The sequence below is a fragment of the Bubalus kerabau genome, chromosome 11 (assembly GCF_029407905.1).
Source record: "Bubalus kerabau isolate K-KA32 ecotype Philippines breed swamp buffalo chromosome 11, PCC_UOA_SB_1v2, whole genome shotgun sequence".
NCBI lineage: Eukaryota > Metazoa > Chordata > Mammalia > Artiodactyla > Bovidae > Bubalus > Bubalus kerabau.
The window spans coordinates 90,617,507-90,629,516 of record NC_073634.1 but is presented as its reverse complement, the minus strand read 5'-3'; the positions used below and the strand labels follow the sequence as shown (position 1 = coordinate 90,629,516).

The following is a 12,010-nucleotide window of genomic DNA, read 5'->3' as shown; positions in this document are numbered from 1 at the left end:
AATTAAAATTTTCATCTCAAGAATCAAATACCTGGTCGCTGCAATCAGTACCCAAATAAGCTAGAGTATTGTATGATCAAAAATGCATAAACCCTTACAATAACCTTTCTAACCTCTTTACTAGTCCATCAGAATCCTGAAAGGGCAACATGAGCATTGAAAGCCTAAAAAACATATTGCCAAATACTTGGAAATAGTACCAGGTTGAAAGATCGGAACACCTAATACGTATATGTTTAATTGCAGGTGTCTAATACTATAGTTTTAGTAAAGCTTTTCTGAGCTGTGTTCAAATGTCTGGTGGAATGAGCAAAACAAGAAGGAAAATGGGAGTACTAAATATTCTAGGTAAGTAACAATACAAAGTCTGATTTAAAAATCAGTATCATTACAGTTTTAAAGCATTTTCACATACTTTCCTGCTTATTTCCCACAATCATCCTGACATTTACAAAGACAAATCTCAGACTGTCCTTTAAGAATAAAGCATTAAGATTAAATATACATGGGTCATTACTGTCACGTTATCACCCTCCACACCAGTTTCTCTAAGTTAGTTCAGTTCAGTCGCTCAGTCGTGTCCGACTCTGTACGACCCCATGGACCGCAGCACGCCAGGCCTCCCTGTCCATCACCAACTCCCGGAGTTCACTCAGACTCACGTCCATCGAGTCAGTGATGCCATCCAGCCATCTCATCCTCTGTCGTCCCCTTCTCCTCCTGCTCCCAATCCCTCCCAGCATCAGAGTCTTTTCCAATGAGTCAACTCTTCGCATGAGGTGGCCAAAGTACTGGAGTTTCAGCTTTAGCATCATTCCTTCCAAAGAAATCCCAGGGCTGATCTCCTTCAGAATGGACTGGTTCGATCTCCTTGCAGTCCAAGGGACTCTCGAGAGTCTTTTCCAACACAGCAAACATAGAGGAGGATGTTCAAAGCTTTAAGGCAGTAAACTAACTGAGGATACTTTACAACATATATTTAGCACCAGACTATGCCAAATCCATCTGGAGCAAAACGTGCAGCAGACAAAAGAAATCATGGAAAGTGCTGTTCCTATGGATGGAAAGAATGTAAATGGATAATAATAAGAAAAGAATGGATAAGAATAAGAATGTAAATGTCAAGGATCTGTGCAAAAGTTAAGTTTCATTAAAATGCTTCAACGCTGGCTAACAGCTAACCTGACTTCCTATCTCCAAGAGCTGTCTAACTTTCAAACCTAAATGCAACCAGCTCCAAAAGCCATTATCTACAAATTTCATTCATGCCAACTCAGCTTGTAGGCTGGGTACCGGGGAGTCAAATCAGATTAACCTTCCGTAACCATTCTAACATAAGGAAGCAGAAGCCATTCCAAATACTAGTTCTTAAGTAAGTTTTTCAGGAATTAACCAGGGATTCTTTCTTTCCCAATACCTAAAATAAATTTTTCTTTATTATCAAGTCTGTGATTTTTCTGTCTCCAAATCTATACTCCTAGAATAATCTGGGGGGTAGAGGGACTGGGCAATAAGAAAGGAGGGGAAGGTTTTACAAATTTCATTATCACCACATAATCACAACTACTTAGAAACCTGCTCAATCACACAAAATGATCCAAGTACAGCAATTTTCGAAGTGTGTTCTGAGCACTCCCCTGTTGTTGTTCAGTCCCTCAGTCGTGTCCGATTCTTTGTGACCCCATGGACTGCAGTACGCCAGGCTTCCCTGTCCCTCACCAACTCGGGGAGCCTGCTCAAACTCATGTCCATCCAGTCAGTGATGCCATCCAACCATCTCATCCTCTGTTGTCCCCTTCTCCTCCTGCCGTCAATCTTTCCCAGCATTAGCGTCTTTTCCAATGAGTCAGTTCTTCACATCAACTGGCCAAAGTATTGGAGCTTCAGCTTCAGCATCAGTCCTTCTAATGAATATTCAGGGTTGATTTCTTTTAGGATTAACTGGTTTGATCTCCTTGCCATCCAAGGGACTCTCAAGAGTCTTCTCCAACACCACAGCTCAAACGCATCAGTTCTTCAGCGTTCAGTCTTCATGATCCAACATCCATACATCACTACTGGCAAAACCACAGCTTCAACCAGATGGACAGTAAGCAGCAAAGTAATGTCTCTGCTTTTTTCTGAGAACTCCGATCCCTCCCCCCATTTTTTTGAGTGGGGTGGGGCATAAGCACAAACTGCTTTCATAATACATATTAAGATACTATTTGCTTTTTTACTGTCATGCTCTCACGAGAGGAGTTTTCCACAAGCTACAAAAGGTGTGATATAACAAATAAAACAATGCCACCATTCTCAATTTTCTTTTTAAAAGGTGTTATTATTACACTTATATGACATATCTAGAGTTGTCAAATTCAGACAAAGTAAAACGGTGGTTCCTGGGATGGGACAATACAGAGTTAAGTGTTTAATGGGTCGAGTTTTATCTGGAGAAGATGAAAAAGATCTGAAATGCTGGTGATGACTGTACAACAAAGTGAATGCACTTAATGCCACAGATTGCATGCTTAAAATGGTAAATCTGACATCTGGTATAAGTGAAGTATAAGTGAAGTTGCTCAGTTGTGTCCAACTCTTTGAGACCCCATGGACTGTAACCTGCCAGGCTCCTCCATCCATGGATTTTCCAGGCAAGAGTACTGGAGTGAGTTGCCATTTCCCTCTCCAGGGGATCTTCCCGATCCAGGGATTGAACCCAGGTCTCCCGCATTGCAAGCACACTCTTTACTGTCTGAGGCACAAGGGAAGTGACATCAGGTATATTTTACCACAATTGAAAAAAAAAAATACAAGTAATGTTCATTTCTAATGTGTTTATTATTCTAAAATGGGTTATAAAATCTTCAGTTTAAAATTTTAATAATGTAAATATCTATAGGTATAATCTATACAAACAAAAAGTTTTAGGTTCCACAATTTTTTGTTGTTGCTGTTCCACAACATTTTAAAGTTTGTGCAAAGGACTCTTAAGACCAAGAAGTTTGAGAACCACCATGCCAGAGCATAGTCAATTATGTAAGTCTTCCATTGCATTCTTTACCTCCATTAATCTACTTAGCACTTAAATAAAAGCAAAAGCAGTGGTGCAGAGTCTATCAGTCCAATCTTCTAAGTGGACAGCAATACCTTTCCATAAGTTCTCCTATCTTGAGGTCAACAAGACATGGGCTTCACTGTTTTGGGTTTTTTTTTCTTTTTTGGCAGTAAGTATTAAAGGCATTCAACCACAGCAATGTAGAATTATACCGCTAACATATGGCAACAGTGAGCACCTACTTACCCATTACCCATATCTTACCATTAACCTTTGACCAAATTGCTTTATCATATATCTATACAATTCTACTTGTTTTTGTGTAAACTGAAGGTATCAGTACGTGACTGTCACTAACCAATGTTTACCTTCTTTTGAAGTAAAAATTTATATACAACAAAATGTACAAACATTAAGCACATACTTGCCAAGTTTCCCCAAACACATATACATGTGTCATTCAAATCTGTATCAGCACAAAGACCGTTACAATCACCAAAGAAAGTTCCTCCATCCCCTGAGGTCCCCACTCTTCTGATTTTTCACCTAGAGACTACTTGTGCTTGTTCTAGAATTTCATATAACTAGAATGACATTATGTACTTCTTCACTTAGCATGTTTTTGAAATTCATCTATATTACAGTATGTATCAATAGTCCATTCCTTTTTACTGCTGAGTAGTACTCTATGAATATACCACAGTTAATTCATTTTCCTAATAATGGACTGTTTTCAGTTTCCTGATCTTAAAACAAAGCTACTATGGTCATTCTTGTACAGGGCTTTTTCTCTTGTCTAAAAACTTAAGACTGGAAAATTTCTAGGGGGAAAAAACTTTTTAATCACGGAAAATCTCAAACATATACAAGAAGAGAGAACAGCATGATGAGTTCTCATTAAAGCCAGCTACTATTATATTAATTCACACACACACCTGTTTCACCTTAACCCCCTCCTACTATTTTGAAGTTGTAGATACCATCATTGTGTCTTTAAATACTTCAACATGTAAACAACATTTATAACCTGGTCCAATTATTTATTATGAAATAATCAAGAAACCTTCATTTGATTTACCCATGGATTAAGTGTTTAATTATTAAAGTAGAAATGAACTATAATTTTTCTTCTTTTCATATCTTTCAAATGATGTTTCTCTACCATCCCTCCTTGATACCTAGAAAGTCAATGGTACAAAGAAACCTGCTGTTACTCTGAAAAGAACTAGTGCTAAACACAAAATCTGGTATTGATAAATATCATAAAGAAATAAACATCAATATGATCAAGCAGATTTCCCAATTGTCAAGCACCCTGAATTACCTAATCTCATGACATGGTTATCATTTTATAAGTGAAACTGGTGTTCTTCAGTCGCTAAGTGATGTTCCACTCTTTGTGACCCCATGAACTGGCTTCCCTGTCCTTCACTATCTTCCTAAGTTAGATCAAACTCATGTCCATTTAGTCAGTGATGCCATCCAACCATCTCATCCTCTGTCGCCTCCCTTCTCCTCCTGTCCTCAATCTGACTCAGCAACAGTGTCTTTTCCAAAGAGTCAGCTCTTTGCATTAAGTGGCCAAAGTACAGGAGCTTCAGCATCAGTCCTTACAATGAATATTCAGGGTTGATTTCTTTACAATTAGTGGGTTTGATCTCCTTTGTTGTCCAAGGGACTCTTAAGAGTCTTCTCCAGCATCACAATTCAAAAGCATGAATTCTTTGGCCCTCAACATTCTTTATGGCCCAACTCTCACATTCATACAAAATACTGGGAAAATCATAGCTTTGACTAGATGGACATTTGTCGGCAAACTGATGTCTCTGCTTTTTAATATGCTGGTCTAAGTTTATCATAGCAAGTGACACCGTATATGAGAATTTAAAAAAAAAGCCTGATAACTAGCCCTTTGTGAGAACAAAGGTAGTCCTCATTACATTCTTGGGAGGTGAACAAGGAGGTAAAATTTCAACCCTTTCAGTAACTAGATTTTTGTTAACCTCAAACAACTATCTGTGCTGGAGAGGGTAAGGGGAAATGGCGCTTCTCAACAACAGCTGATGACAGTATGAACACACATAATCTTTTCCAAGGGCTATATGGGAAAAAGCTGGAAATTTCATTTCCAAAAACTTAACTAAGTAAACTCGTGCATAAAGCATGCAACAAGGATGTTCTTCTCAGTGTTGTTTGTAACAGAGAAAAATTGTTTACAATCTAAATGTTCAATAGGGCATTAGTATAATTATACAACATCCAAATAAACACACTACAGGGTTTACATCTAGAAACACATATGCCAAACTATTAATGGCAGTTATGAAAGGGAGGGAAATACTTGCCACTCATCAGTTCTAACTGCCACTTTCTAAATAGGTTTCACTATAATTTCAGTTGGATCCTTTTTCTCTGTGCCAAGGTCGGTTTTTTTTTTTTTCCTTTAAAAAAAAAAAAAAAAGCTCAAGGCCTTTTTGGTGGAAATTCGAAACTACAGGGTCCCCTGAGTAACTGCCAGAAAGGTGAATTGTAGAGTTAAACAGCATACAGACAGAGTGACAAAGAAATAAAAAATAACTGAGATCTTAGACAAAGGATTCTGACAAGATGCCAATATATTAGTAAGAACCTAAAAGACAGGTGTCATACAATTCAATACAACTTAATACTGCCTGTTTTATTTATGACCTAACCCAGAGTTCCTCAACCTTGGCATGCTATCATTCGGGTTGGGTAATTCTCTGTGGCAGGGGACTGATTCTCCTATGCTTTAAGTGATGATCAGCAGCATTTAGGCTTCTATTCACAGTATGTTAGTAGCACCTCCTCACTCCCACCTCAGTCTTGACAACCAAAAACACTATCTCCACAACTTGCCAAATGTCCCCTGGTGGGTAAATTCACCTGACTGAGAACCACTGATCAAGCCTTATATATCCGTATATACAATATTCCACTCCATTTCACTCTTCAGAAAGAACTCTTTAGCTTCAAGGAGTTTACATTTTAACAGCAAAAAAAATGCAAAAGTTTTAAAATGTTATTGCATTTTATTGAGGAGGGCATCAAAATTACAGATCAGGTGAGTTTTGTTCACGACAGATCTACCCTCCCTCCCTCCTAACTTACATTTATCAAACTGTACAAATTCCTCAAAACACTGATCTTTTAGTCAGTTACTGTGTTATTTAGAGCTAAATGTGTTTCACACAATTTCATCTGGAATCACACCACCTGGATTCCTTGCTCTTCCAAACTGTTTTGTGACATCAACCAAGTTACTTAACTTCCTCATGTCCCTGTTTTCTTAACACAGTGGGTATATCAAGTTCTTAAAGCAGTACTTGGCATATAGTAAAAGCCCCGTAAATGTCAGCTATTACCTATTATCTTAACTACAAGCCTATAAAGACAAGCATCATCTTCACCAATTCACAGATAAAGAAACAGGCTGAAAGAAATTTGCCTAGAATCGCAAAATTATAAGGTTACAAAGCAGTGATCCTAAAATAGTCGGTCTTGACTCTAGAGCCCATGATTTTTCAGTCATGTCAGTAAGCTTAGTTGAGACTAACTACCAAGAACATACTGGTTTCTTACTTCAAAATAATAACTAGTACTAGACACATTTTCTATAAGACACTCATTTAGAACACAACTGAATTCAAATGTATTATGGAATTAAGATAATAGGATTTACACACCAACAGAGACAACTTTCAGTTTCTATATATTTTAAATGATTCTTACTTTAAAAAATAAGAACACAGACCTTAACTCCTGAAATTGTTTAAACATTATACTGAAGCAATCTACTGAAATCAGTCTAATAAAAGACCATCAATAGAGAAGGACAACACGGGGTTGTGAGACAGAGGTTACCTTGTATGCTGCATTCACTGAAGTGTCCTGTTCTTACTCCAAAGTAAGAGTAAGAGTTTGTAAGAACTCCAAAGTTCTTACAAAGTCATGGACTTTGTACATAATGTTTGTTCCCAAGTCTGAGAAGGGCTCTGTATACTCCTTTGGTTTCTTCAATTTGCCCTTACCTCACACCCAAGTTCTTAATGACTCCTGAACACCTTACTCAATTTTTTAACCACTGCGTTGCTGTCATACAACTTATTAATCTTTTTTACTTAAACTTTACCATTTCCAACATTTAATAGGATCACCAATGACTTTTTCATCACCTCTTCCTAAAGGCATTTCACTGCAGCTGTCAGCTTTTCAACACTTTTCTTTTTTTTGGGACTGTATATATTGAACGTGTTAATTACTGCTTACAGCAAAGCAACTTATAGATATACACATACATTCTTTTTCCATGTCCTTTTCCATTATGGTTTGCCACAGAATATTGAATATAGTTCCCTGTGCTATACAAAGTTGTTTTTAACATTTCTTTAACAACTAACGACATGTTCTTCAACCTGGACTATAAAAACTACTCACATAGAGTTGGAAGTCAGAGCACAGGTGGAATGACTGGGAGCATATAACTTTAATAGTCTGAGAATACCAGAATTGGAAGAAACAGAAATTTTAGCCCAACTCTCTGGTTTCACAAATAACAAAGACAGATAACTTGGTGACAGCTTCCTCTCTAACTTCTCTTAGATTCTACAAAGAACTTGGCCTTGACCATTTGGGTCCCGTTATTTCGTTTGCTCTTTAGATTACTTGCATTTCAGCATTTTTACTGCCTCCACAATTCAATATTCTCTCTCAATACAGTGATTATCAAAAAGGTTGAGAGTTGTCCACCATGTTCATTTTGAGTTAATAGTCCAAATAATTCCACCCAAAACTTACTCTATCAAAGAGAAAGAAAAGACTGAGAATATCTACTTATGACCAAAATCCTGCCTATCTTCTATGTTACTCTTTTACTACTAGCCTCCTATAACACATCAGTGTCATCTACTTCCTCCACACCAAATTCCTCTTCCTGTTTACCAGAGGGGGGCAAAAAGAGAAAACCTAATCTTAGCACTCATGTTCAGCAATTTTAGATTTCATTTTTCTTTCCCCATTATTTAGATAGATTCCTTATTAAATCACTGATTTACCAATCATCAGACTTGTTCACTAACCAACCCCTTTCTTATCTATCAGTTCAGATTACAAACTGGTAATTAGCACCCAAACTATGAATTAGATGCTGCCACCTACACATCATTCAAAAATCCACTATCAAATTAGGAAAATTCCCTCTGACATTCTCTTACATAGTTCCTACCCTCTTACAGGCTTTTCTACTACAACAGCTCTACACATACCCTGCTCTTCACACAAACCCTTTTCCATGAATAAGGCCAATCCTGTATATTCCTTCTGCCTGTTCTGCCTGAAATATTGACACCCCCATTCCCATCCTCCTCCTCAGATGCTCATTCCAAAAGCCACTCCTTGTAAAGCCTTTCCTGAGGTTTCTTCTTCCTTCAAATGACAGAGCATTTTGTTCAGAACTGTCTTCTGGGAATTACATATTTATATTTGAGTACTTTCACATGCACTCCTTTTTATAAATTACTGGAGGACAAAATCTCCGGTTCTCAGCTTTGTTCTTCCCCTGCTGCTTAGCACAGTGCCTTGTACATGCTAAGCTCTCAAACACAGCCAACTTGAAGATGGGCTTTCTCAGGATTTTTTGGTAAGTTGGCCAGTAAGTCACAATTGGTTTCTTCAGCCATTTTACTAATAAAAATGTTTTATTTATACCCTGGCATCTGAACTCCTTCACTTAGTTTAAAAAACAGAAACAAAAAACCTGTCCTAATTTCAGGGGATCTGGCCTATTGAAACGATCTTCTTGGTCTCTCTTTTAAGTCACTTATCAACTAAGCAAACTCGCCTTTACTTAAGCCATCATAAAAACTAAAATTTATAGGAGCCAGAAAATAAAACAAGTATTCCCGGTTAATTTGCTAGAGAACAGGAAAAATTCTGTGGTCATTCTGAATTGCTGCAGGGTAAGTAACAAACTCCAAAAAGTAACAGCACAGAACAAGAGACTGAAATATGATGTGAGAGCGCCCCAAAGTAACACCTGTACAGAAATGCTTCTTGTTAACAGAGGGAGTTCTTACAGTCTTCCTTGATGACACGGTGGATGTTGCCAACAACTGCTACCACATGCTACTGAAGTCTCCAATCACTTTTATTTATAAGTTGGCAAATTTTTTTTAATATAAGCAATTCAGTTTAAAAATCCTACATGCCTCTTCTACGCTAGGCAGGGAGTGGAAGACAGAGATGAACATATGACTATCATAAAACAAAAAATCTCAGTATGGTTTTCTCCACTTTGTACACACTCTCAGCATTGCTTCCTTTCCCCCTTTACCAGCTATCTTCATCAGCCCAATTTTGTTCAGATCGCCTATTATTTGTACTGGAAAAGGAGGTGAAAGAAAAAAAAATCCTGCCCCATGAATCTGATGGAGCAAGGAAAAAAAGGTTGGGAGAGCAAGAGGTTATTATCCCCTCTTGTCCCTCTTGAAAAATCACCAATCTACAAGATGGGTCTTTCATAAGCCCACCTAAAACATATGTAACAGTCACATCAAAAATTAGTAGCCCTCTTGTAAAAGTGGCACTGAAAACAGGTAACGACATCAGATATTTCGTCTTTTATTAGCAGACCCTTAAAAACATTCCGGATACAATGCTGGTACTGAAATTTTAAAACCTTACCTTACTAATCAAAAGATCCATACAATGACAAAGCTAAAATGTTCTTTCTCAGTAATAAGTGTGAATCATAGCAGTCACCCTGCTCCACCCAAAAGCCATCCTTGCTAGGACCGGACAGTTCAAAACCTGGACAGCTTTCCCTGCTTCCTCTATGCCAGATAGGAATTCATTTCAACACCTCAGGGTTTAAGTGTAGCTATGTAACAGCAAGGGAACGTTATCCCGTACTGAAATTAACCAATTAACCAGTATACTTCATTCTTTTTATTTAGCTGTGCCTTTTCCACATTTAAGAAACTCTCCCCCTTCCCCGTTTTTGAGGAAAAAGCTCAACAGCTACTCTACTTGAAAAATGAACAATCTATTCAGATTTTCGAAGTAAATTTGCATTATTCCTAGGTTTGGGAGGAGAACCGACTTCATACTGTCACTATCCAAAAGGTCTCGCACTTTCTTTCAACGGAAGCCTGAGCCTATGAATTGATTAAATACATGTGAAGAAGGGTTCCCAGAAAGCCTCTATAAGCTGAGGAATGAGTTTCAGTCTGGTACCAATCTAATCGCACGTTTCAAAGTTACTTGGTGTGGAGCAACCCACTATCTAGGAAAGATCTACTTACCACTGGGGAGGGGGAAAAAAAAACCAAAAAGCTTCTTGATCTCAAGAACTGAAATGCACCTACCCACTATCTAGGAAAAGATCTACTTACCACTGCTGGGGGCGGGGAGCTTCTTGATCTTAAAAACTGAAATGCAACAACCCACTATCTAGGAAAAGATCTACTTATCACTGAGGAGGGAGAGGTGGGGGAGGAAAAAAAGCTTCTTGATCTCAAGAACTCAAGTGACACATCAAAGAGGCCAAAGCTAACCACCTCAAACACAGCGGCAGACCATCAGGCAAGCCCCGGCCCCCATTCCGTTGCCATGAAAGTCCCAGGGAGGGCCTCACACAAAGCTGGAGGGAAGGAGGGGAGGCCGCCGCCCCCCGTGCCCCCAACTTCTCCCTGCACCCGGAGAAGGTCCGCGGGACTCACCAGGACCGTGGTGCAGATGGACCTCAGCTCGGACTCCACTTTCTCCCGGTAGTCCTTGATCAGCTGCAACTTCTTGTCCGAGGTGTCGGTCTTCTGCTCGATGCTGGAGATGACCCTCCAGGCGGACCGGCGGCCCCCGACCACGTTCTTGTAGGCCACCGACAGCAGGTTGCGCTCCTCGTTGGACAGCTCGGCGCCCTGCTCCGTCACGGCCTTCATGCAGGTGGCCATGTCGTCGTAGCGCTCGGCCTGCTCGGCCAGCTTGGCCTTCTGGATCAGCTCCGTCTTCTCCATGGGGGCCGGGGGAGCGGACAGCGAGGTCGAGCGCGGACCCGGGGGGCTGGCGGGGGGTGGGGGGGCGCGGCGAGGAGGCCTGAGGGCGGGCGCCGGGGTGGGGGGGGGCGGCAGGAGGGCGGGGGCGGCGCCGTCAGACAATGCGCCCTGCCGCCCGGCCGCCCCTTTTGTCCGTCCCCGCGCCCGCGGCCCAGTTGAATTTCCCTCCCCCCACCCACGCTCCCCACACCCGCGGGGCGCCCCAGAGGGTCTTGGGGGTGGGGGGGACGCCCGCCGAGCCGGGCCGCGCGGCCTGAGGTAGAAGCTGAAGTGAGGTGAGGCGGGGGTGACGAGGAAGGGCCGCTCCCGCGCCCGCCTGGGGCCCAAGATGGAAGCGGCCGTTGGCCCGCACCTTCCCGCCGGAGCCTGTCCCTGAGGAGAGCGGGCGTCGAGACCCGCCGCTCTCCCTCCCGCCCCCCCGACCCCACCCCGGGGAAGGCCTCCGCCGGACTCGCAGGCCCCGCCGGACCCCCGAGGAGGGATTTCCCCGCTCCCCCAACCCGGCCCCGCGCCCCGGGTCGACCCCGGCGCTCACCTTCACGTCTCCGCGGCCGCGGCGCGAGTCCCACCTCTTGGATCCCTCTTCTGGCTTTAGCCGAGGACCCTCCCGTCTCAGCCTACCTCGGAGCCGAGAGGCGGGGCCGCCGCGCGGCCCGGCCCCTCGCGGCCGCCCACCTCCGCCAATGGCGCGCCGAGATGTCCCCGAGAGTTCCGCCTCCCTCCCCGCCTCTGGCCAATGAAGACTGAGCGCGCGGAAACGGGGGTGGAGGAGAAGGGGGCGGGGCGGTAGGGGGGAAGGGGAGGCTAGGAGGGTGGGTCGGCTTGGGCAAGTTCGGTTGGCCGGCAGGCTGCGGCTTCGGCCACGGGGTTTCCTCCAATTAGATCCAGGGTAAAAGGACGTCAC

At 41.9% G+C, this 12,010-nt stretch overlaps 1 protein-coding gene across 2 annotated transcripts in view; it reads right to left on the bottom strand.

Annotated features, from left to right (window-relative positions):
* YWHAQ (tyrosine 3-monooxygenase/tryptophan 5-monooxygenase activation protein theta) overlaps positions 1 to 11,776 on the bottom strand; it is a 34,775-nt gene extending 22,999 nt beyond the window's left edge. The window contains exons 1-2 of one of the 2 annotated variants that reach the window (XM_055540960.1): positions 11,642 to 11,776; positions 10,774 to 11,113 (exon numbers count right to left, since the gene is read on the bottom strand). In XM_055540960.1, the coding sequence (XP_055396935.1) occupies positions 10,774 to 11,067 (294 nt within the window). In that variant the 5' untranslated portion in view covers positions 11,068 to 11,113; positions 11,642 to 11,776. Of the gene's footprint in view, positions 1 to 10,773; positions 11,147 to 11,641 lie in introns of those variants that run through there. The other variant, XM_055540961.1, reaches the window with a different exon arrangement.
* Positions 11,777 to 12,010: the final 234 nt, after the last annotated feature.